Source organism: Pseudopodoces humilis, chromosome 2 (genome assembly GCF_049639895.1).
Source record: "Pseudopodoces humilis isolate 2021_Gansu_Grassland_sample_001 chromosome 2, ASM4963989v1, whole genome shotgun sequence".
Lineage (NCBI taxonomy): Eukaryota > Metazoa > Chordata > Aves > Passeriformes > Paridae > Pseudopodoces > Pseudopodoces humilis.
The window spans coordinates 62,027,365-62,053,246 of record NC_142201.1 but is presented as its reverse complement, the minus strand read 5'-3'; the positions used below and the strand labels follow the sequence as shown (position 1 = coordinate 62,053,246).

The following is a 25,882-nucleotide window of genomic DNA, read 5'->3' as shown; positions in this document are numbered from 1 at the left end:
TCAGGAAAGGTACTGAGATGCTGGAGTGGGCCCAGAGAAGGGAAAGGGAGCTGGGGAAGGGCTTGGAGTTATAAAGAGAGTCTGAGTTGGGGTTGAGTGGGTTGCTCAGCCTGGAGAAAAGGAACCTCATCGCTCTCTGCGGCTCCCTGAAAGGAGGGTGGAGCGAGGTGTGGGTCGGCCTCTCCACCCAGGTAATTTAGTGGCAGGACAGCAGGACAAAGCCTCAAGCTATGCCAGGGAATTTCTTCACAGAAAGCGTGACTGGGCGTTGGAATTAGCTGCCCGGGGAGGTGGTGGAGTCACCGTTCCTGGAGGCGCGTAAGGAAAGGCGGGACGTGGCACTCAGTGCCATGGCCTAGTTGACGCGGTGGAATTCGGCCAGAGGCTGAACTGTATAGAATACCGGGATCATTCCCAGCGCCCCCGTCTCCGCCATCCCGCGCCGCGCGGGGCCGAAGGGGAAATAGCGGAGGAGGGGCCGTGTCACGCGCCCCGCACACCCGCGGCGCCCAATAGGGAGCGAGGAGCCGCCCACGTGACGGAGCGCGCGCGAACGGTCAAGAGGGAGGGGGGCTCCCCCCCCACACTCAAGGTTCCCGCGCCTCTGCGGCGAGTCACGTGATGCGGCGCCGCTCTGCCCCCCCCGCTCCCCTCCCTCCCTGGTCACGTGCGCTGGCGCCGGCGGCGCGCGCGGCCCCGACGGCCGTGAGGGGCAGCGCGAGCGGCGGCTCCGGGCGGGGCGCGCGGGGGCCGCGCCAGGCGGAGCGGCCGCGGGGAGCCCGCCGGGAGCCCGCCGGGAGCAGCCGCGGGCACCGGGTGAGCAGCGCCCGCCCCTCGCCGTCCCGCTAGGGCTCTGCGGGCGGGCACCGCGGCTGTGAGGGGCTGCGAGGGTGGCGGTGCCCGTGCGGAGCGCGAGGAGTGGAGAGAGAGAGAGAGGGAGGGAGGGAGGGAGGGAGGGAGGGAGGGAGGGAGGGGGTCCTTGTCGCCACAACAGGGCTGGGGTGGGGACCCTCACCCGCGCTCTGTCTCGCCGCTAGCCAGTTTCCCCCACAGCCCTCTGGAAAGCTCCTGCTGCATGTCCTTAACACTGTATGTTCTTACATACTGGGGTTTTTTTTGTGTTTTTGTTTGTTTGTTTTTTTTTTTTTTTTCTTTCCTGGTTCGTGGTGTTTCGGTTTATCCTTCCCTTTTGTCGCCGGCTTCCTGAAGCCTGACTGAGGTACCCGGCTGGTCGGGAAAAAAATATAAAGGGGGACAGGAAAAATTAAACGCTTTTTGTTTTTCCTCGCCCGGCTTCCTATGAACATTTCCAGCGTTTGTTCGGCTTTATAACCCGCTTCTTCTAAGTTGAAGGGGTATTTATTTTGTTTTTTAAAGGAACTTGCAGAGTTCCAATTTAGAAAGCTCTTGTAAATTAACACTAAAGGAATATTTGCCTGTTTTATAAGTAATCTGCAAGGTGCTGATTTAGAAAGTTCAAGTGACCCGTTTGTGTTGTCCTCTACTGATGGAAGGTAAAATGGGCTTTAATCGTTCCGACGAGGGGTGGGATGAAGAGAAAGAGGTACAAGGCATCATAAATGGAAATGTATTTGGAGCATGAAGTTTTTTAGGAGAAACTTTAGAAGCTGTTTGGAAGATACATTCATTCTTTAGTGCCTTAATATGAATGTTTCCCCTTGAATGCTTATCTCTCTATGAATGCATCAGATTGAAGGGCAAGCTTTGCTTTAGAAGATGTGTTGTCCTTAGTGAATGGATTTGATAAGTTGCACTAATGGCTCAGCGGAGGAAAAAAAAAAGAAAATAAGGCAAAGTGTGGTTGTAGTTACAGTTTTGTAATTGAGGTTTGTTTTGGTGGGTAAATGACTGTCATCCTCATAAGGGTGGTTTCCTGTGGCTAAACCAGTATTGTTCAGTAGCCTTCACGTGCATTATGGTGCTTTTTGCTTGCTTATCTCTCTCAGCTGGTTGCTCAAAGCAAACAGGACGTCTGGTAGTCAGCCCTTGGATCGTCAGTTCTTTCCTCCCCCATGTGGCTCATTAAAGGCATCTGAGAATAAATTGTGTAGAGGTTTGGAACACGTGAGTTTTGCCATAGAAATTTTGTTTTCTGCAAGCTCCGAGGAAAGTAAGTTGAGGCACATGTTTTCAGCGAGTGCAATCTCTTCATTGGTAGGGAGAATGCCTCAGTAGCATCACTTGGTTCATACATCTACTTAATAACAATCGTATTGTTAATATAATAATAATAGTCTATTGTTTCCATATTCCTTCTCAGTGCCGAAATATGAAAGCAGAAGAAGCAAACGTAGACTGGGGGAAGGTCGGCGTGATGTGAAGGATTTGATTCTTCCTTGGTTAAGGTGTACTTCAAATTAAAAAGGGATTAAGTGTGCCAGTCAGTCTGTGTTGTTCTAAAGCCAGATATCCTGTGACAGCTTTTGTGTTCTCACTGCTGTTCATAATTCCCAAAGACAATTAGGAGAAATGAAGGCCTGAGCCTGCAGTTTTTCCGTGCAGGAGTAGGTCTACTGCGACATTGGAGCCTGAGGAAAGAGTGAAACAAACAAACATGCAATTGTGTTCCAACAGCCTTTGCAAATAGGGGGATAATCTTTGAGGAGTTAACTGTAGTTTTTTTGTTGCAAGGACAATTGTTACTGTTTTCCCAGTAGGATGTTGTGTTAGGCTATTGTTCTATCCAGCGTGGATTTATTTAGCTGAACTATAAACTCTGTAGAACAGTATCTAAAATAATTTTAACAAAGCATTTTGTAAACGTTGCCTTTTTTTTTTTTAGGCAGGGATTCATGTTTGTCTTTCATGTGCCACTGTGAATCGGCTTGCAGGCTTTTTATTTAGTAAGCAAATTACTGAGGAGATGAATGTGTAGGCAGCAGATTAGCACAGAATTTTTGAGGGGCCTATGGCTCCAAAAGTGTGTGGCTTTTTTTAAATTGTGAGCAGATGTAGATGTTTTCCCTCTAATGTTGATGCCTACCCCATGTCAATTTCTTTTTCATCACAATATGCGGCCAGTTCAGTTTTCTTTCTTCTACAAGTTGCCTTTTCTTACTCATTTTTAGCTTGAAATTCAAGTGAAATTCAAGGAGTGATCTCTGTTTCTGTTCCTGTTTGGATACTGAGGTTGTTGGATAATTTTGGAGATGGCAGAGCCATGAGAAAAGGTGTTGTTGATGTAAACTCCCTCTGCTGGTTGATTTTGCAGCAGAAATAAAGCTTTGTGTTGTATAATTGTTTAACTTCGCATCATGCAGCAGAAATTAACAGTTGAGAGGTGGCATGCCGTGTTTCTAAAAGCGACTAGAGCGCTAGACTTAAGCTCAGGGGTTTTATACTCATAAAGTTTTTAATTTCAATCAGCTTAAGAGCTGTGTGTTGATACATGACAGATGCTCCTCAGAGCCACTGCTGCCTTGTTGCACACAGAATCTGAGCAATAGCTTGAGAGCCAATATATTGAGAGCTGTTAGCAAACAGATTAAAATACCTTGACTGCTTGGGGTTCCATCTGGTACATTTGCTCTTTCAGACTTCTCAGCTGAGGTGCAGCCCTTGCACAGTGTGTGATGTAACAGGGTCCTATCAGGCAAAGTAAATAACCTTAGGTCTGGGACTGACACTACAGGAAGGGTGAGTGAAGGATGCTGGGTTTCTCTGTTCTACTGCTTACAGTGCCATGGCTGGAGTCTCCTGGATCACCAGCCTTTCATGGCAAGGATTTGCCCAGAGGAAACTCGGCACACACCTGTCCCCTCTAGATTCAGGCAAATATTGTGCAGGGATGAAGTGTGAGTGTGGTTGGTGTGAGAGGTCAGTCACGGTATCACAAAGCATCTGCTCATTTGGCAAGTGTGCAGTATGTCTTACAGGATGCTAGAATCAATTTGGTTTCAGTTTTAATAACACTGAGTTACTTTACTGACACCTCCCTTTGCAGTCCTACATTTAAAAATAGATTCCTCAAATACTTTTTTCCTCACTCTGGATTTTATTTTTCCTTCCTGTGACTGCCAGAACTGTTGTTGGAAAACTAGGTAGTTGGCTGGGCTTGTTAAGGAATCTGTCTCTAGAGAGAAAGAGTGGTGCTTCTACTTAGGTGGAGCATTAGTTTTCTGTGGGAAGTGAAGAATAGGTAGTTAAGTCAGCTTTTTATGCAAAATTACAGTTAAGAAACAGTAGTCTATGTATAAGGCCCAGAACTTTCAGGTTTGTGTGTAATTTTTCTCAGTCAAAAGGATAAAGGAAAATAGCTGCTGTTGCTGCCATAGAAATGTTGAAAGGTATAATGATGATGGGTACTCCAGCAAACAGCAGAATCTAAGGACAGTAGTTAATATTTCAAGCGGAGGGAAAAGTGTGTCTTTGAGGAGAAACAGTACATATTACATAAAAGGCAAGAGAGGCTTTTTTGTTGTTTGTTTGGTTTAAGGATTTTTGTGAACCTTCATTGGTTGGTAAACCTGGATCGACTTTAGGATTGAGATTTATTAAAGAAACTAACTTGCCAGTGGCAGATGAGTTGTCCTTAAGAACCTTTTGAGGAAAACCCCTGGAATAACTGTAGCATTGTAGTAACAGTTGAAATGGCTGAAAATATACAGCATTGTTTTGAACAAAGCAATTGTTAACACCTGTTAACAAATGTAAGGATCTTCACCTGTGGATGGAGTTAATTGCTCATATCTCCAGTTCGGGAAGTCTGGTGTGCTTGAAAGCTTTTATCTATCGATGGGTATTAGTTTGTCTGACAAGATGTCAGGTTGAGCTGTGAGGTGTGGGAAGTGCAGCGTAACTTGCATAAGTTTTGGAAGTGCTTGGAAAGGTTTTGTCAAGGAGCAGTGATTAACTGAGTTATACAGAGCAGAAAGGAAGTCAAATGGATTAGAGACGTAGTGCACAGGTGAGGAAGGGAGAGAAAAGGCAGCACATGTCACACTTACTACTTTTAGAGTATAATAGGTTCTCTGAGTGATGCAAAACTTGTCAATTTGCTAGGACATTCTCTAGCAAAATAACACATTGTCTTCATGTCTTAACTTCACAGCTTATGTTGAAAATTCTTCAGTGAAAAAAACAGTTTTCTTAATATCCAGGTTGACACGTTTGTGCTTTGGCAGTTGTATATTATGTGAGGCAAGTTAAATAGGTGAAGTCAGAAGGGACACTTCCTTGGTCTGCTCAAAAGAACAAGTAATTGCTTCCTTGTTTTAATTGATTGATAGTGTCATACATTAAAAGATTTGCCAAGGTGAGGTAACAAATCTTAGCAGCTAACTAGCCTGTGCTTGTAACTGGACTAGAAATTAAGAAGGCTTAAATGCATCCAAACCTGTTTAGCTGTGTAGAATGTTCTATGTCTGGGCATCAGGTAGACTTAAAAAAGTGTTCTACAATTAAATCTATTATGATTTGTCATCTATTATGATATATTTTGAGGTTTCAGGTGTTTTCAAGACCTGCTTCAAATGTGAGATGCAAAGTCAAGTCAGGCTCTTAGTAAGAGCAGTGCCTGTAGAGCAGAGCTGGATTTGTTGGATCAAGGTTATGAAATCTGATAAGGAAGCAAGGCTGCCTGGGTTTTGTTTGTGTTAGGGGTTTTTCTGTGGACATAATTCCACAGTGACCTCAGTGTTTCTCAAACTTCATTTTTTTATTGTTATTATTGTTATTACTTTTTTTTTAAACTCCCTTCCTCCAAGAAGCATCTGCACTGAATAACAGTTGACTGCTGTTGTTAAATGGCTCTCTGAAGCCAAGTCTTGGTTGTCAGCAAAGTTTTGAGAACCAAGCATGAGAAGAAGAGCAGAGAGGCTATCTTGTGTTCTCACTGTTATCCATATCTGGTACCCAGGCATCAAGAGGTAGCCTGACTTGAAAGCAAGGCAGCAAAGAGTAGAGGGATTGGGCTGCACTGAAGCAAACAAATGGAAAGAAGTGTTGAGAGGATGGCATCTGGGTACAGACTGCAATTCTTACCCATTGAATGATTCCCTGCCTTTTTGGTTTTTACTGTTTTATGATGATTTATCTTGTCACTGACATTCTGTGGAATTCTTCTAATGCTCTCCATGTTTCACAAAACTTGCTGATAGCCCTGGCCATGGATCATAGATTGTAAGTGGCAGAGTCCCTTCAGGGTGCGACTGATGTTATGTGCAGGGTTGAATGCCTCAATAAGCTCTGGATGTTTGTGCTGTCAGCTTTGCTATTGAGCTGCTGCAGTTGTCCTGAGGAAACTGGGAAGAGGGAGCCCTGGAGAAGGATGGTTGTATACATCTGTGTTCACTGGCTAACATCTCAGGGTATTGTCATGTTTCCAGCTGTTACGTGATCCACCTTGTTTCTAAGTAACAGATTATGGCAATTTTACTTAATTGCTGTTCTCTGATATGTTTCACTGCCTAATTGCACAAGCTCATGCTTTCCTGCTCTCACAAATATTTTTTGACCATAACAGCTTTTGATTACCCAAGGGATGGCAGATTTGGGTCATGTTCACAACAGCTCCAGCCTCATTTTTATTTGCACGTTTCACATATGTGTTGCTGCTGGACACGAAATAGGTCACATGAACACAGCTCGAGGTGTGGTGAAAGGAAGAGGGAACTTTATTTTTTCTCTCAATATTTATAGGTTTCTGACCATGGCCAGGGATTGGATAGTCAGGATAACACCTTCCCAACCAAACTGGCCATGAGAGATGTCTATCAGAAGACGTGTATCAGAAAGAATGTACACATATCTATGTTTACAGTTACTGTCCTGGGAAAGTCTTTAGAAACTGTGTCAACAAGGTCGATAAACTGAGTTTTCAGGGTGACACATGTATCAACTGCTTGCTTTCATGGCATTTATAACTTGTAAGTCTACAAAAAAAAATTCACAAGTGAAAATTTTCTAAATTCGAATTGCAGCTGAAATCCCCTTTGAAAATTCCATCAGAGTTCCACTCCGCTGTCAGTGGATATTTGCTAGATCACAAATTTTTAATAAGTTTGCATGTTAAAGAGCAGATATTCAGCTATATTGGATATAGTTTACTTAAATACCATGTTAAGAAAAGAATCTGTTTTTCCACTGACTACCTTTTGTTCACCTAAATACATGGAAATACAATTACATATTTCATACAGAATAGAACATTTGCTTTCAGACCTACATGTCTTTTTTCTCCACATAGAGAAATTTACCTTCTTGTCTGTTAATGAAAGCACAAAATACTTTTTTTTAATGAGCTTTTGGTGTTTTTTGTTGCAGCAATGTCCTCTTGCTTGTAGAAGCATCATGACACAAAGCAGCATCATGGTGGATGTAGGCAAGTGGCCAATATTTACCTTACTGTCCCCCCAAGAAATTGCTTCCATTCGGAAAGCGTGTGTGTTCGGAACGTCGGCCAATGAAGCCATTTACATCACGCACAACGACGAGGTGAGCCTGGCATCGAGCTGGGTGGTTGCTCCTCAATTAGCTGTTTTCAGAATGTTTGTAGATTAATAGCTTCTCAAAAGCATTATGTGAAATTTATGTTCTCCAAAACATAGTGGATATAATGTTTGCTTTTTTTATTTTTTTTTTAAGTTTTGTGTAGGGACAATATAAATGGACTATTTAGAAAACTTTCACATGGCAGAGGTCAGGATGGATTACATGCACTTTTGAAGACAGGCAGAATTTAAAAGAAGGTGAGGTAGCTTGAAGTTAAGTGCAAACAGGTATGAAGATAGAAAATGAGGTTATGGCTTGCTAAGTAAAAAATACTTTGGAAGAGTATCTGTAGATTTTAATGGTTCAGAAACTCATAATGAGTTAGCATAGTGCTGCTGAATGGAAATAAGCCAGATGTTCTGGTGTTCTGGGATGTATTAACAGGAAGATTTCTCATAAGACTGGGTAGAGAAGGGTGGTGTTTTGTTTTTTTTTTTTTCCCCTTAAGTCCTATCAATAGTGCCTGTAGGATGAGGCTCCCACATTATAGCTCTTTGCATACTTATGCTTTATTTGCTGTTTACAAACTGCTTTTAAAAGAAGGCGGTGTCTTCCACTTTTCACAGTTTCAGACTTTTTGTGGTGCAGTTTGTAAAAATGAAAAGGCTAACTTCCAGAACTGTACAAATCTGAGTAATTCAGACTCATCTATTGACATCCAAAGTGCCCTTGTGCTGACTCTTGAGATTGTTAATTTCCATGTAGGAAATCTCTGGACCCTGGAGGTCCAAGGTGAAACTCTGTCCCCAGTTAATGAAGACCCTGAGTATTGCACATCTGTGCATACCTGAGTGTAAAACATTGGAAATGATTATTCTTTTGTTTTTCAGGTATTTGTTTTTGGACTGAATTGCAGTAATTGTTTGGGAACTGGAGATAATCAGAGCACAATAGTACCAAAGAAATTAGAAGCCTTATGTGGAAAGAAAATCTCCAGTCTCAGTTATGGAAGTGGACCCCATGTTGTTCTTTGTACTGAAGGTAGAAAATTAACATTTAGTATAGGAACATAAGTTAGAGATTTTTAAGTTCCACTTGCATTTAACAGAAATGGATTATGGTGTAATTGTATTAACTTGTTAACTGGCTAATGTACACTAAGAGGTTCTCATTGGTCTTAAGTGGAAGTAAATGGATTTTTATAATCAGTAAAGTTTCCATTTCCATTATGTTGAGGTTGTAGGATTTTACTGTCACTTATGATGTACTTTGTCTTACCTGTGCACTTCAATGTGTTCCCATAATCTAGAGGATATGCTGTGATATATTATATAAAACAAAGTATATAATTTTCTAGCATACAGATGATTCTTATAATACTTTCACTTTTTGTTGACATCCTTTCAATTTCATGTTGGCATTTGCTAATTTCTTAAAATTCTGTCTTAACCTCCTTGGAATTTTTAGTGGTTTTCATCACAAATATTTTTGCAGATGGTGAAGTGTATGCTTGGGGACATAATGGTTACAGCCAGCTTGGAAATGGCACAACTAATCAGGGCATTACTCCTGTTCAAGTTTGCACAAATCTGTTAATAAAGAAAGTGGTGGAAGTAGCTTGTGGATCTCATCATTCCATGGCGCTCTCAATGGATGGGGATGTAAGTTGAAACCTGTTCAAATCTCTTAATCTCCTTGTTGAAGTGAATAGTAGAGGTGACCTTGCAGTTTGAACTTCTCTCTGTTTCTACAGTATAATTACAAACATAACCTTTTCTCCTGCTGCCTCAAACTAGGCTGTCCTTTTCTTCAGAGCAGACTTGAAAACAACTAAAAAAAAAAGCCAAAACCAAATTACTAAACCCCTCTGCCAAAAAAAAAACAACCCTAAAACCAAGGGAAATACAACTTTTGTGCCTCTGAGAGGGATGAGACTAGAAAGATGTGCCACTTAGAGGTGAAATAATGGTTTGTGAAGTGCAAAATGTAATTTATTTGCTTGCAGTTCTGTTAGTTACTGGGTGTGTTGAATTTGTATTTCCTGGGTTAGAATTTTGTTTTGTAGAAATGCCTTGCATTTCCACACTGGTACTGCCAAAGAATGTTGCTCTGCACACCTCTGAATACCTTGGTGTGTAGCTAATGAAAGAGCACTTGGTTTATATCCAAGTCTGCTTCATGCTGTTTGTTTGTGTGGCTTCAGGCTACATGTCGTAGGAAATACATACAATTAGTTTCCAGTTATGCAGATTTGACCAATGCACAGTGGAAAATCTGGTTTCAACTGTGCACTAACAAAAGAAAAGCTCTAATTTTAAAACCATTTAGTAATTAAAAGGGAAACTACAGTTCTTCTCATCCCGAGATGATCTTCTCATCCTGATCTGAGCAGGTCCAGTATGGAATAGTAGTGCAACAGTAATACCAAGTATTTTAAGGGTAGGAAAGAGAGATTGGGTTAAGTGGTCTGTGTTTTAGCTGAAAGAAGAGCCTACATGTAGAAAAGATTTTGTGCTGTCATGTTTGGCTTGGTTAAACTATAAAACTTGGTGAGCATGCAGGAAGGAGAGGGCATTCACGCTTTACTTACACTAGAGGTGCCAGCTGCTGTGTGGTAGCTGCCTGTGAAGGCCATGCTGCCTCTTGTCATAAATGTGGCATGCTTGAAATCTCAGTGGAAGCAGGGGAATTTCTTTTTGTTGACTGTGGAATTGGTATTTGCAGCTGGTGCACCAGTGTGGCTTGTTAATGTACTTTAAATCCATCCCTGGCGTACCTTGCAGTAAATTGGTGTGTTTGTACTCTGAGTCTTTACCAGAACTGTGTGCACTGAAAGCAGCAAAATGTGTTAAGCAGCTTTACAGAAAGATTTGGCTGCTAGCCCTGTTGTGTCCTGATATACCTGAGGCCTCAGGGAGACATTGAAGTTGGAAGTATTTGTGGCAATACCTGGCATAATTTGTTGGTATGGTTCAGTGCAGTTTTAATGCAGTGCAAATTTTAAAAAAGTATTAAAATACAAGGAATGCAGACATCCATGCTTCTCTGGCACATCCTTTGGCATTTTGATCTACCTTCTGAGATTCTACCTAAATATTTGCTGTTGTTGAAATTGAAGTATTTTATAAAGCATCTTCAAATATTCAGTAGGAATCAAATATCCAGCAGTTAGAAGTAACAAAAACCGAAGGACTGATTCTTTCTTTTGTTCATTATTCATTGTAAATGAATGTAAATGTTGTGTTGGTGATGGGGGGGTCTTCTGTTCTTGTATTTGGTGGATTGGGTTTTTTTTTTGGTGCTAATGGAAGTGTTAGCTTTTAATGACTCTTGGTTTGGTGTTGCAGTAAACAAGCAGCTTCTGGCACCAAAGGGATGTGTAGGCTTCTTATGAGGGTACCTGTCAGTGTGATTGTACTGCTAAATATGTCTGTGGAAGGTGTTTCCAAGAAGGCAGACTTTTGAACTGGGTGAAGCACCAGAGAATGAGCCATCAGAAACAGTTTTATGCCAAGCTGTGGGCATGTAGACATGTAATAAAAATTGGAAGCACTGAAAACACAGACTTATAAATTTTTTTTATAGCAAACTACTTCCCTGTCTTCCTGACTTTCAGATAAAAGGAACTCATATTTTTGCTTGTATTAGTACTAGCTTGCCACCAGAAACTTTAAACTGACAGAAATTGTGGGGTTTTTTCATTAATGCTGCTGTGTGAGAGAATTTAACTATTGTGAAACGTGGGCTGACAAAACCCTATTCTTCCACAGCTTTTGAAAGACGTAGACGTATGATGAGTGTCCAGCAATAACCTGGTTTAGAGTTCTATGGAGAAAACGACATAGTTCTGAACTGGGGAGTTAGTGTGTCTGGGAAACAAATGACGCTTTGGCTTGCATTCCTTTTCCCAACACCATGAAATTATAAAGACAAAATGCTCTTTGTCTTACAGTTTGACTTGTATTTAATATGGAAATATGTCCCTTTTGTTTCCTGTTTTAGTCAGATGCTCTCATACTGTTGCAATAAGCTGGAAAAAGTGCTATATTCCTATTTGCTAAAGGAGTCCTAATGTTGTTTATAATTTTCATCTGTTGAAAATGAACTTTAAACATTTTAGCTTGTTGAGTAGGATAGTTTACCCTATCTGGTGCTGACTACAGGAAGATTATCTGTTGCTATCATTGCTATTATTAAGCTTTAAACTGTGTGGTTTTGTTTGTTTGTTTTCATGGACAGCTGTATGCTTGGGGCTACAATAACTGTGGTCAAGTTGGATCCGGATCTACAGCCAACCAGCCAACTCCTCGCAGAGTTTCCAACTGCTTGCAGGGTAAAATTGTGGTTGGCATTGCTTGTGGCCAGACCTCCTCTATGGCTGTAGTAAACAATGGTGAGGTAAGTGCTGCTGCTGCATTCCCTCATTCTCTGTTACCTGAATCTACCAAGTTGGTGTCTGAACATGGAGAAATGCTGCTAGGAGTGCTCAGGTTAGGGCTGTATTGACAGAGTTATCCTGACAACTTCTGTGAGACCACTGCAGGAAAACACTGCAAGTAACTGGAGATGCACTCTTTAATATTCCTTCTTATGGCAAAGACTGTACTGGAACACAATTCTTACCGAGTACGTAACTGCAAGAATTTGAACAGTTTTATTAACCGTGTCTGTCTTCAAGTTGAAATAGATTATCTAACATAAAGCATGTTAAATTATTTTAATTCATTAAATTAGTCTCAATTTGTTTCTTTAAAGCATGCACAATTAAACAGTTAATTTTTCTGCAAGGATACATTGGCTGATCCTGTTTCTTAAACACATTGCTTAATTACCAGCAACAAATCCAAAACATTCTTTTGAACATTGGCCTCCCATTATGCAACTGTTCCATATGATGTAAGTTTATGGTGCTGTCTTGCTTTTAGGTATGAACTGTAACCCAAATTTTACTTCATTTCACCAAACAGAGGGTAGTATCTCCTTGTGAATGGAAGGACTGTAAAGTCCCTGAGGCTGAGATGGACTTTTGTTGTACTTATGTATGTCAGGGTGCGTCCACTGTAGTAACAAAACTAAAGAATTTGAGATAAACTGGGGACTGCCATTTAAACTGATCAGTTCATCAGAATAACTAATTAAACGTTCTCTTTAAACAAAAAAAGGGAAAGTAATACAGAGAAAGGATGACATAAAAGTCAGTGTTGATGTTATGGGAGAGAATTCGGTGTAATATAAATTTATTGCAAAATTCCTAACGCTTCAAATATGTGTTTTTTTTAGCTTCTTTAAAAGGTAAATGCAGGGTGGAGAAGTTTGAGTGCAGTAAGGCATTGCAGTTTATTTAATACCTTTCAACCTTCTCTGTATTGCTCTTCAAATAGAACACAATTTTTTAATAATAAGTACTTTCCTTGGTTTGTGCTTGATACGAGGTCTTAAATGCTCCGTATTCCTACTGAAGAGTGGCTTAATTTTATTTTCCTCGTGTGCTCAGGTTTATGGCTGGGGTTACAATGGCAATGGTCAACTCGGCCTGGGGAACAACGGGAACCAGCTGACGCCGTGCAGAGTGGCAGCGCTGCACAGCGTCTGTGTGCTCCAGGTATGCCAAATGTGGAAGTGAAAGTGCATTCCTGGTGCTAGCTTCTGCTGGAACCCTCTCTTTGGAATATTATACCTGCTTCTAGATTTCACTAGTTAAAATGATGAATTTTTTTTTAGCTACAATCAAGTATGTTTTGCTTTTAAAACCTGCAAGTAAGCTGTGAGACACTTGCTTTGGTAAATGCTTGCAAAGATTTAAAGTTAGCTACTGTAGCTACTAGTATATTATGCTCCGGATACAAATTGCAATTTTGTTACAAAGTTGAATGATCAGTGCTAGTCAAAGACAAGAAATGAAGGCCAACCAGATGCTTACATTTGTTCTAAGTATTCTAATTCTAGTGTTCTAATTAGTCCTTTAGAAGCAAGGGGAGAGAGAAAAGACAAGACACATGGGGTAGATTGATTGTTGGTTTGGTTTGTTTGGTGTTTGGTTGTGTTTTTTTTTTCCTAAGTAGAGACTCAAACTAAAATTTGTGATTTCCTGGTTTTTTGGGAAGGTTCTGTAGAGTTGAATGTGATAAATTGGGTTGAACTGTTGAACTGCAGCTCTCCTCGTTACAGAGTACTCATACTGTACGGTATTCAGAATAATCCAGATCTGAAATACTTTCAGAGTATTACAAGATGTGAAGAAGGTCAGTGCTCCCCACATGAAAATAAAGCGTGTAGCATCTAGGGAGACTTGTCTAGTGTGCAGTAAATTACTTGGGAGCAGCAAATTTAAATTAATGAAGCTGGGACTTTTGCAGTACCTACAGCTGACATACCTTGTGTTAGCTGCAAGTACTGAGAAGTAACACAGTGTGGTGCTGAGTGAGGAATGCCTGAGATATTTACGGTGAGCTAGCCGAAGGTAATGTGTGTGATATTTTGTTTCTCATCTGTGTTTGGTTCAGGAATAACGCTTTATACATTTACTTACAGATTGCCTGTGGCTATGCGCACACTCTAGCACTAACAGATGAGGGCTTGCTCTATGCCTGGGGAGCTAACACTTACGGGCAGCTGGGGACTGGCAATAAAAGTAACCAGCTCAGCCCCGTGCAGATCATGATGGAGAAAGAAAGGTAATCTTGCTGAAGCGGTTTCTGGATTGATAAAGTCTGAGCATGTTTTATGCAGTCTGTAGCCCTGGAAGCATGCATGTGTAGGGCTTGGTGGATTGTTTTTCTGTTGCTAATGTTAAAAACGTGGGAAAGGATGGTAACTTACTGTCTACAATAAGCACTGAGTGCTTTTTGCTGTCTGTAATGGTTATTGAACACACTTTGCATTTATCTGATACTGAAAGATAATGAATGAATGTTATGCTATTCTGTATATGGTTCCTTTGCCTAAAACTGGAGTTATGAAATCAATAAGCCAAGCCACGAATTGATGCCTACATTAAAAAAAAAGAAAAAGTGGGGAGAAAGTGCCCTTTGCAAGAAGTGACATTGTGAGAAAAAACAATTTTTGAAAGGTTGAAAATGGTCCACCATGAAAACAGAATTCAATTTGCAAGGCTGCTTGAGCTAAGAACAGTTAGTACCCATTTTTATTACTCATACCAGTTAGTAGTTTGTAGTTTTTTAGTTTCCTGGACTCATAAAAGAATGAAATTAACCCTTGTCAATCCTCTTTCATCACCCTTTCATCATCCTCATCTTTTGCTGTTCCACCTACAAATGTGGACCTTAGTCCTGTTCTCTGGGCCCTTGTGTATACCTACAGATTAATGTACCTTGTTATGGTCTATAGATGTCTTAATCTGCAATTTCCTCTCAACTAAGAAACACTTTTGCTTGGTTTTTCTCCTCCATCTGGGAAGTCATTCCTATTTTTTATTGTTTCTCCCACTTAGCATTAAATTAAAAGCTTCACAGTACTGAGAATGTTTAAGAGCTTAAAAAATGGGGGGCAGGGAAAGAAGAAAGGAACTATCACAATAAAAACCAGTGAAATGGGGCTGGTTTGTCTGTGAAGAAACTGACACTAGCGAAGGATAATGAAATATTATTTGAAAAAGCAGTGGAAGAGAAATGTGTGCATTTGTAGATGATCAACTTTGTTTTGTTAGTGATTTATTTCATGAGTGAACTAAGGGGAATTATTGCATTTAGAGCTGTATGTGAACTCAAGCATGGGGTTATAATAAACCTGGCATTATTCAATGGATGAAGGAGGGGGAAAATACCATAGAACATCTGCTTGGTATCTAATAAGGGAGAGATAAGTCACTTGAACTTACTCATCTTGCTTGACTTGGTTCCTTGGAAACAGTGCTAAAAGTGGGTGAGCTGTCATTTCTCATGAAGCACATTGCTGCTGCAGCTGATCTTTTAGTTTATGTAATTCTTTTGTCATTGATATTTAATGCTGGCAGCAGTTAGGAGGTTTCATTTGGTGCCGTCTTGAAAAATATTTCACATACTGCTTGTAAGGAATGTTTAGACTTCATTTTAGCTTGGAGGAACAGCTGTGAAGGTCAGCTTCCTGAATTTTGGTGTTAAATGCATGCTTAACATGTTACCCTGTGCATGTACTGTAAGTATGTTTACATGTACCATACATGTATTACAGTACATGTTCTGCTGGTACAGCTGAAGTGTAGTATAGTCTGTAAAAAAATAAGACTCTGTTCTGCTAAGAAAAGGTTTGGAGAAGGAAGTGGCTTAGCTTGATAGCTGTGATAAAAAGTAAGTTGTCCCTAAAATAAATACTCTGATGTGTCTTGTAAAGATGTTGCACAGAGGTTCATAAGTTGATAGTAGTGTAAAACAACCAATCAGTTTTCTGCCAGAAATTGATATATGTACTGAAGGTGATGTAGGTTCTTTGAGTTTCATCTTGAAATAATTTTTGCACTTAAAATATGAACATTGTATAAAACTTAATTTTTTTTTCCCTAAAAATCTAACTCTTCATGGGTATTGTTTTATAAAGGAGCACACATTTCTGTGTGTGTATTCTTAGATTGCTTGGAAAGATATTTATTTGTCCTGGTTGATGTGTTTCTGGCACAAAAGCATGAAATTCTCTGATGTGTTTTTACCACAGAGAAAAACCAGGAAAGCACAGCTTTTATTTTGAATATGGGAACCTCCCTGTTTAGCTTATCACAGAAACTCTGGTAGTGTCTTTGTGGTGTGTTAATTGGAATTGTTTCTTAGTTCTTGCAGTGTTTCAGATAAGAATCTAGGGATTGCCTGAGCAGTGGGAGAACAGGATAGATAAGTGAGCATCAGCAGCTTCAGTTATTTTGAAAAACTGTGAGGTGGGCGAAAGGACAATGTAGACTTTATTTAAAAACAACCATAGCTCTTAAAGGATTCATTCCCCTCAAATGAAGCACTGTGTTTATGTTGAATTTCAGTGTTTAGGGAAATAAGCTTAACAGCAAAATAAGTCTGAAGTACAGGCAGTGGGTCAGATCTGTCAGCCTACAAAATCAAATTGAAAGGAGGTAGAAAAATTTCTTCTTGAGAATAAGTTTCTGATGTGTGTTGGTTTTAAGGGGGAAAAACAAACTTGTTTTTTCTTCATCCCTTTTTCCATGGTTATGAAAAAATAGGAGAAAAGTCAGTTGATAAGAATGACATAGTTAAAGCAATATCTGGTTACAATAAAATCTACAAGCAATCTGAAAATATCGTGGGATTTTTTAATAGCTGTTCAAGCAGTATCACATTTCTGCAGGACAAAAACCTGAGTACAGGGATGTTGCTGCATAGTTTGATGGGCTGTTATTTTGGTGAGGCCTTTGGAAAGTCCCTGGATTCCGTACCTTCTGAGTGCCTTACTGCGTTTCTTGTGCCCGCAGGGTAGTGGAGATCGCCGCCTGCCACTCTGCGCACACGTCGGCGGCCAAGACCCAGAGTGGCCAGGTGTACATGTGGGGCCAGTGCCGGGGGCAGTCTGTGACCTTCCCCCACCTTACCCACTTTGCCTGCACTGACGATGTGTTCGCCTGCTTCGCCACCCCTGCTGTCATGTGGCGCCTGCTCTCTGTAGGTGAGTTCCAGCTCTCACAGTCCCTGTGTCCATTAGCGACTGGTACAGCATTCTGCTTCCCTGGCAGGCTCCTGTTCCAAGGAGGGAAGCTTGGCAACTCAGCAGCTACTTGTTTTTAACTTCTAAAGAAAAGAGTCTGTTTCAGCAGCTGGGGATCCAGGGTAGGGTTAACAAGGTTGCTTGCCAGTGTACATCCAAAGAAAGCCCTGTTGTACCATTGCACGATGAATATTGCGTATTTCTTCCATTTGTGTTGTTTGAACTCCAGCTCAGGTCCAGGAAGGACTCCTCAGTCATTTAACAAAACTTTGGGGTTTTTTTCCACTCTTAAAACTATTCCTGCTTGAAAGACTACTCCTGAGGGCTTGTTTTTTTGGTGTCTAATAACCTTTGATTTTAAGTGTCATCTGTAGCTTTCCCCTCATTAGCACTTCCCCTTCTAGGAGCCAGTCTCTTCCCTATGTTTTCTTGTTTTGAAGGTAACAGAGTTCCAAGTTTTCATTTCATGAGATAATTTGTCTCAAGTCTATTTAGCTTGACTTTCCTCAAGGACGGACAGGCTTGTAAATAACAGTCCCTGTGAAACAAGACTCATTATATAATTGCTTTTTCTGTTGGAATTCTCTTCTTATACTACTTTGAATTACTCTCTGGGATGCTGTTTCTGTGTCCCACAATAAGATCAAACCTTTTTTTCTCAATTTTCTTTGATCCGCATGCTGCTAATTCTTATTTGACCCCAAATAGGATATAAAGGGCTTAGCTTGCACTTCCTGGAAAACATGAAGGTGTTTTCATGTTAAAAAAATAAGGATGTTTCATCTTACTCTGCTGCCTCAATTCTCAAGATCTCTTAGGACGTCTAATCCATTTTCATATTGACAACAGCCCCTAATTTTGTTATTCCCTGTATGGAATTGTTTTTGGGGAGCAATGGACCACATCCTAAGTAACCACTCTCCAGTTAAGTCTCTCAGACTTTACTGTTGCATTTGGCTTGTGCTAACCCAACTTCTCTGTGTTAACTTCTTGTTTAGCACATTTCCACATTTGTAGAGGTCCAGGTAACAACATCTCACCTGTAGGGGAGAACTGAGTAGAATTACTAAAGTGAGAGAAGATTAACTTTGAGCAGTCTGCTTCTGAGTCAATCTAAGTCTGCTTTTATCCCATTTGTCACTTTCTCCATTCTCTAATCCTCTGCAATATGTGCTGGTCTTGCTCCCTTTTGCCTCAACCACTTGTGGAGGTCTCATGGTTGTCCAGTCTGTTGCCTTTTGCTAATAGTGAAAGCTGTTTAAATGATCTCTCCCAGTTTCAAGTTCCTGGTTTTTATGAGGTATTCCCAGACTGAGTATAGCCAGGTGTCTGACTTCTATTACCTGCACTTTAATTCCTCTTAGCCTTTGGGGATTCTTCCTCATCTTACTGAATATTTAAATCAAAATAATTAATTCTGTGGGCGTTTTTAAATCTCCATTTTCCAAATGCATGTTTTCCTTTCCCCACCTGTTTTAATCACATAGGAGTAAACCCTTCTTTTTTTGTTTTTTGTTTGTTTGGGTTTTTTGTGGTGTTTTGTTTTCTTAGGGAGAGCTAACTCTGTGTAAAGGTCATTGTTCTACTTACAATTATGATGCCTCTGCCAAAAAATGAATCAGCCAGTCAGGATAGGCTGTGGTGAAGTATAAATCTGCAGCCTTTTTGCAGGACTGAAAGTATTTGGAGTGAAAGTTGATCAGCATAGCTTAAGCTAAGCTCATGACCTGGCAAAAAAAAAAGATCACATGAGCAAATGGAGAGGGATTGGAGGATGGTTTAGTTAGCCCAGAGGAGATGCAGTTTCTGTGGGTGATTTGTGTAAGTCAGAGGAGTGCAAGGTCTTCTGTGGCACAGGTGTGACTTGCCAGTTCTGAGTAGTTTGTTCCAGCAGTATTTCTTTTTAAATACAAAATAATTTAGTGTCCCTAATGGTGAAGAGTGGTGTGCGGATTGTATATGGATGAACACTGTACAGCCCTGTGGGACACAGGAGATGGATTGCATCCCATTTTGTAGAAATCCATTTGTTTTCTTTTCCATGCTTCACTTCTTAGAAGCCATGTGCTTTGAAGCACAGTTTTAAGATGCATCAAAATGATTGATTAAATTAGGTTTTCTGAAACTTCAGAGGTCTTGCTTTACCAAAAGCCTTGGACAGCTTGTGCTGCAATTCCTTTGTGATTTCTAGAGACACCGAGTTGGCCTCTGTGGGACCAGTGCCATAGGCCTCCATAAAGAGAACAGTGGTATTTCTGCTTTAATCCACTCCCAGATCTGCTGAGATTCTGTGTCCTTGGTTGTACCTTCAGCAGCACTGCTGCTGGATTTTGTGTTGTAACTGACTCATAAACTCAGTAACTGGTGTCAGTGACAGCTCATGTTAATGAGCCCTGGCAGAGACCTCATCAGCCTGCAGGCTGTATCCAGTCTGCCAACACAGAAAGGTGACCATGTGGTGACCTGTTTTGTTTTTAGGCCCAGCCCCACACCATGTCAGTGGCTGGAGTGCTGCAGGCCACGTGCCCAGTGAGTTCAGGGGTGTTGCAGACTCCCATTAGCAGCACAGTGCAGGTGAGGGGGCAGAGCTCAATTGAGCCAGCACAGGCACTGAGCTGCCTGGAGGCTGGGAATCTCATGGGTAGTGCCCACATGGAGACAGTTCTCCAGGTACTTCCCTTAGTGCTGTGCTACCTCTGTGCAATGGGATGGAATGGGTGCTGCTGACCACTGCTGTAGCTGTTGTGGAGCAGCCCTTCCCAACAGGAAATGCTATTGGATTAATTAATCCTTCCCATTTTGCTGCTTAATGCAGTGGATCCCTGACACGGATCTGTTTTCCTTGATATACTCTTAGTGGAGTTGCTAGCTTTAGTTAGTGATGTGTGTGTTCCATTTAAGATGCTTTTAACATCTTGTTCTGCTTGTTTTGAAATTGTTTCTGTAGAGCATGAAGACTTTTTAACAGTAGCTGAGTCTCTGAAGAAGGAGTTTGACAGCCCAGAAACCTCAGACCTGAAGTTCCGTGTGGATGGAAAGTACATCCATGTCCACAAAGCTGTTTTAAAAATCAGGTAGTGGTCGTGTTTCACAGCTCTTACTTGTAGAGAACAAACTCTTAGGGATATCTTCAAAGGGGCAAAAAAAAGTAAGAGGGACGGAGGGACCCCTAAACTTCTAGTAGGTAGCATCCACATATCCATAATAGCTTTAAATGAAGTGATTGTAAAAGGGGTGGTCCACATTCATTTTTCACTGAGCCTGTTTTTCCTGGGTTAATAAATTCTGTTAAGTTGGTCTGATTGCAATGTATACACAGATGTTTCTGTAGCATGGACACAATAAGAGTTTTATTTAAATGCATAATGAAGTCTACAGTGTTAGGAACCAAAACGTGGACTGCTGGCCCTGGTGGGGCACAGTAAAATATTTGTGCGCATGGCAGGGTGCCCCAAATATGTGTTTCAGGGGGACTGTAAGGTAACATTTGTGTGTGTATAATAGCATTCCAGATGATGTCCCTGTCTCCTAGGTGTGAACATTTCAGAACCATGTTCCAGTCATACTGGAATGAGGATATGAAGGAGGTGATAGAAATAGACCAGTTTTCCTACCCTGTGTATCGTGCCTTTCTCGAGTACTTGTACACGGACAGCGTTGACCTCCCGCCTGAAGATGCAATAGGTACTGCTGATGGGCCAGTTGTGTCAGAAAGCAGCATCCAGAAAAACTGGGGCAAGGCATGCAGAATAACTGACTAAATACAGGCTTCTAGTCTAGCCTATAACGCATTTTACTGGTGATCAATTAACCTGTCTTTAAAATGCTGTTGTAGCAAACTCAACTACAGCAAAAATGGTGCATATTTAGAAATAAACTATGAGCAGTTTAGTCAAGGTTGGGAGAGAAACTACTTCTCTGGGTGAAAATACTTGCATATTTTACTGAATTGAGTCAATTACTGTTTGGCATGCTATTAAAGAATCTCAATAGATCTAATGGGGAGGAAACTTGGACAGCGGAGCAATTACAGCAAGCTGTAATTCAAGCACATATCTTGATAATAGCAGTTTTTTACTCGTGTTGTGGTGCCTGTCACTAGGTATGCAAGTCAGTAGGACAGCTTTCATATTTACAGAGATTAGCAGGAGTAAAGAATGAGGTAATAAAAAGCCTTTCTTTGCCTGTAATTTGCATTTTCTGCATAGTAACCTACTTGGAAAAAGCACATTATAGAGATACAGAGTTTTGCAGGAGCATAAACTGTTACTGGAAGAACATAGATCCTGTTACAACTGACTGATACAATGGTGTTATCATTGCAGGACTTTTGGATTTGGCTACTTCATACTGTGAGAACAGACTGAAAAAACTGTGTCAGCACATTATCAAGAGAGGAATTACTGTGGAAAATGCATTTTCATTGCTCTCTGCTGCTGTCAGATATGATGCAGAGGTAAACTTCTAAAGCTCAATCTCTTAAATGGGTGGCTGCTTCCTGATTTAACCTACGGAGAAAAGCAGCTGGTTACGTTTTCCTATAAACTCTCTCTTACTTTCATTTAATACTATTTGCCATTTTCAGAATTTGAGAATTTTGGACTTGCATCTCATGGCAAATACAGGTTTTTTTATCTCATTTTTTAAATTTTTGGTTTTCCCCATTAACCAGTACTGGGAAAGTGAGCTAGTACACAGATATTTCTGAGGATGGAAATACTAACTCTGAAATGAGGGGGGGTTTAAATAGAAAGTAAAAGAAGTAACATAATGAAAAGTAGGCTTTTAAGCCTTAAGTTGCTTAATTGTAAAGACTGTGTGTTGTGTGTGACGACATGGTGGTAGGTTGGGGATTGAGTGCATTTGGGATTTTTTTTTTTTTGGTTGGTGGGGTGGAGATTTTTTTTGGTTTTTTGGTTTTGTTAGGTACAAATAGACTTCCAGTTCTCAGAGTATGCTAATGAAGTGTCAGGATAAGAACTGTTTCATGGGCCTTATAAACATTGAAGACAGAGCAACAGTGTGTGAGAAGGGGAGTGAAGCCTCCTCACTGTAGAATGTCTGACTCCACTACTAGATCCCTAACATGCTGCTTTAGGAACTAATCAGGAAGTATTCCTGGGCTTGCTTTGGCTGCTCGTGTTCAGTAGTATCTGTGCATTGTGTTGGCAACTTCGCAATAGGTTGGTTTTGAACTTGCTACTTATGCTTATGAAGCAGTTTTCTGGTACTCAGTAAATCAAGGTATTGCTTTTTCTTGTCCTTAATTTCCAGCAGCTGGCAAGCAGGTTGCCCTAACTTATTTCAGAGCCTTGAAATGTGTTGCTTGTTTGATAGATCTTACTGAAAGGCTGTGTTAGTGTCTGTACTGGCTTCTGATCTACTGTGAATAGTGATGTCTTTGATAGAAGTTGATCAAAAATAGGAAGAGTCCCACATTTTAGCCTCCAAAGATAGTTTGCAGGATGGGTCTTTGGTGTGTGATTGATTGTGCTTTTAAGGACTGTAAGAAATCCCATTGTTCTGCCTCACCCATACCTCTCTAGCTAAGTGAAGTTAGAACCATAGGCTTCAGTGCTGCTTCCAGGAGAGAATGGGTGATGTCGAGGGGTTGGGCTTTAAGGGTTTACATGCTGCAATGCTGGCAGGGGGCTTGGAATTGCTTGGCTGATGTAGTTCATTCAGGGGGTGTGTGCCTGGAAGACAACACTTAAAACAAGCTGCTTCACTAATTTAAAATACCTCCATGACATGAAACTCCTGCAGTTTCTTTTGCTGACTGACTGAAGTGGCAAAAATTAGGTCAGGGCTAGCTTCTCATTGTAGCTTTTAAAATAATCCTTGGCTGTACCTTGTGCCTTTACTCACCTAAGTCTATATTGAGTAGTTTGCTGGGAGCTCATCCATCTGCAAATGAAACTCAGCCTTTGTTTATATGCAGAACTTTAGGTTTTCCAGAGTTACTTACTAATACTACAAGAATTGCGTTTATTGTATGCTTCTGTTGCATTGACTTGGAATATGAATTTTTTAATAAAGCAGTGCAAAATATTGTAACGTGTATGATGTAATTTTCTTTAAAATGCTAGTTAATGCTGTTATTTAAAACAAACAACCGTCAGTGTTCAGTTCTAATAAGCTTGTCTTTTTTTATTGCACAGATGCCACACAAGTCAAGATCTGAAGCTTCAGAATGCCTGGTTTTAGGCCAGGATATATTTTTATATTGTTGTTGTCAAGAACTGTCACTGGCACATACAGTTGCTCTAGTTTCAGTGTTGACCTTAAGAGAAAACATGAATATTATTCAGTCTTTCATACCTTATGGGGCTTAGAGAGCTCTGCAAATTTGTTGTGCCTGCCTGCAGGGCCCAGTCTGCTGAGCAGCCAAGGAAGGATGTGTTTTCATGTAGAGTCCTACAAACATCTAATAAAATGAGAATAGTGTGGGGAGTTGCCCTTTTGTCAGGACTGCGGCATCCTCCTTAAAGCAGCTTAGATCTGCACCACAGAGTAGATTTTGTCCTCAAAGGAGGACTTGGAAATAATCTGAGTGGGAAGTGTTCTGTGGGGAACCTTGCGCTGACCAGGACTGTGCCTTGTGCTCTTTAAGGCATCCTCTCTGTCTGACATCACCTGGGTGCAATGATGGTTGTGAGGCTTCTCTGATTATTACATGGAAGGCGCTTCCAAGTAAGCTCAAATATCTGGAGCCCAATATTTCTGCAAAAATTGCTGTGCTGCACTGTGCTCCAGTACTGCATTAGAATCACATTTGGGAGACCTGTGAAGTACTTTGTAGCATGAGTCTGTTTCTAATGCACAGAAAGACCTTCTGCCTAATCTTTGCTGTATGAGCTATCCAGTAAGGATACATGTGTAGAGCTGGGGACATGGAACTTCAAGGCTCTAGCTAAGCCCTTCAACAAGCAGGAAGGAAGTCAAGCAACCTTACAAATAGATTTGTTTATACTGTGAAATGAAAGAGCTGAATTTTCTTTTTCCAGTGTCTTGCTTATACATCATTACCCCAAGATCTCCTATTTATATTGGAGTTTCAAAGTTGTTAGAGAATGCAATGAAACTCTTCAAGTGTGAGAACTTAAAATATATATTGCTCAGAACAGCTGTTTTTTGTGATTGCTGCTATATAGTGAGAAACAAATTTTGGTTACTTCCCCCTGTAACTGCATTTACATAGTGACATACAGGGGTAAATAATTATTTTCTCTTGCATTTACATAGTGACTGTTGAGGGGGAAACACTGAGAACCACTGTGTGTGTTTGTCTAATTCGCTGCAAAAATAAAACATAAACAGGCATTTCAGCCTCAAGGACATTTTCTGTGATTGAAAGCAAAGCTGATAAAATTTTTCTTTTTTTTTTTTTCCTTCCTCTTTAGGACTTAGAGGAATTCTGCTTTAAGTTTTGTGTCAATCATTTGACGGAAGTGACACAAACTACAGCATTTTGGCAAATGGATGGTCCCCTGCTAAAGGAATTCATTGCTAAAGCCAGTAAATGTGGAGCCTTTAAGAACTGAAAAAAGGAGGCCGTAAGTCAAGGTGTTTGGAGGGTTCTTTTTCCAGCTACAATGTAACTGTGTGGGTCCAGGCAAGTGTTACGTAGTCTCTTCCACCACAGGACCGAAAGCAAACGTTTTCAGTGCTCAAGAGTGAACTGTTGTAAAAATGTCAAGCAAAATACTCACTTGTGTTTAGCAAACCCAGATGGTGGAACCAGCTCGAGGTTTCAGTCAGAGACAAAATGCTGCAGTGTGCAAAGGCTTCTGGCTGGTGTTCTGGACTTGCCTTTCCAGCCTAGGAAATATGTTGTAGCACCGCCTGCTCATATTTCCAGTTTACTGTTTGGGGTTGGAAAATAGTCTGACCTGAGCCACTGAATGATGTCACTTAAATCATTAACTCTCTGGGATTATAGAGAAGCAAATGGCATGGTTATCTCTTCCTGCATTTGCATGATTGTGAATGAATTGGCCATTTGCTGTGTGTAATTAACCAAGTGTATCCAGTGCTTCAAGTGTGCAAAAATTAAAGGCCTAAGCAAGTGACTTTGAAGAAAGGAGCTATTAGGAAAACTAATTTGAAGTAAATCTCTATATTTGGGTATATTTTAATATAAGTTGTAATGTGTACTTTGTGTAATCTGTTCAAGCAATATTTATAATGCTTAATGGAAATAATTCCACTCTGCAGTGACTTCAGATGATGTTGGTTCCCTTGGAGGGGGAAGGGAAAGCAGGGCGGGGTTGTGCTCTTAATTATTGTCTAAATTTAAACTACATGTAATAAAATACACTTTTTTGTACCTCTCCGCTAGAAAACTTTGGGTTTTGTAGAACATTGCAAGCTTTTTGTGTTACATACAGCATCTAAGTTGCTTCATTTAAAAAACCTCATCAAAACAACAAAGGAAAACCCAAACAAACACCAATTAAAGCCAAAACCCAACTCACCCCATACAATGAATCTTGCTGATTTCACTGTGCCTGACAAAATAAATGTGATCTTGATTTCAGAAATGAGCAAATTTCTTTGTAGGCACTGATTTTAGACCTCAATCATTCACTCTGTTAATCTGATTTTTTATACTATATCATCCTTAAGTGGCTGTAACCCTTCAAAAGGTATGTATGGACATCCTTAACATTCTTCTTGTGTTTAATAACAGAGCTCCTTGTTAATGCATTTTTGGCTTAGGTGGGCGTTTTTTTAGGCTGAGTGGTACTCAAGTCCTGAGCTTGGGCAGTAAACTGGTGATGGTTCTAGG

At 40.7% G+C, this 25,882-nt stretch overlaps 2 protein-coding genes across 4 annotated transcripts in view; one reads left to right on the top strand and one right to left on the bottom strand.

The window, feature by feature from the left end:
* Positions 1-721: 721 nt before the first annotated feature.
* RCBTB1 (RCC1 and BTB domain containing protein 1) lies at positions 722-25,634 on the top strand. 2 transcript variants are annotated; one of them, XM_014249935.2, is made up of 12 exons: positions 722-816; positions 7,285-7,455; positions 8,343-8,493; positions 8,947-9,113; positions 11,692-11,850; positions 12,947-13,054; positions 13,984-14,126; positions 16,862-17,052; positions 20,039-20,165; positions 20,624-20,775; positions 21,417-21,547; positions 24,495-25,634. In XM_014249935.2, exons 2-12 carry the CDS (start codon positions 7,312-7,314, stop codon positions 24,633-24,635), a joined length of 1,614 nt encoding a protein of 537 aa, XP_014105410.1. In that variant the 5' UTR covers positions 722-816; positions 7,285-7,311; the 3' UTR covers positions 24,636-25,634. The 2 variants fall into 2 exon arrangements, with proteins under 2 accessions (XP_014105410.1, XP_087907071.1); XM_088050945.1 differs by lacking the exon at positions 722-816 and adding an exon at positions 995-1,089.
* PHF11 (PHD finger protein 11) overlaps positions 17,079-25,882 on the bottom strand; it is a 27,452-nt gene continuing 18,648 nt past the window's right edge. The window contains exons 11-12 of one of the 2 annotated variants that reach the window (XM_014249954.2): positions 18,682-18,818; positions 17,079-17,825 (exon numbers count right to left, since the gene is read on the bottom strand). In XM_014249954.2, coding sequence (XP_014105429.2) covers positions 18,718-18,818 — 101 coding nt within the window. In that variant the 3' untranslated portion in view covers positions 17,079-17,825; positions 18,682-18,717. Of the gene's footprint in view, positions 17,826-18,681; positions 18,819-25,882 lie in introns of those variants that run through there. The other variant, XR_001331311.2, reaches the window with a different exon arrangement.

Coding starts and splice junctions, on each gene's coding strand:
- RCBTB1 (XM_014249935.2), top strand. CDS start 7,312: ATGACACAAAGCAGCATCATGGTGGATGTAGGCAAGTGGCCAATATTT. Junction 13,055..13,983: donor ACAGCGTCTGTGTGCTCCAG/GTATGCCAAATG, acceptor ATTTACTTACAG/ATTGCCTGTGGCTATGCGCA. Junction 21,548..24,494: donor CTGTCAGATATGATGCAGAG/GTAAACTTCTAA, acceptor CTTCCTCTTTAG/GACTTAGAGGAATTCTGCTT.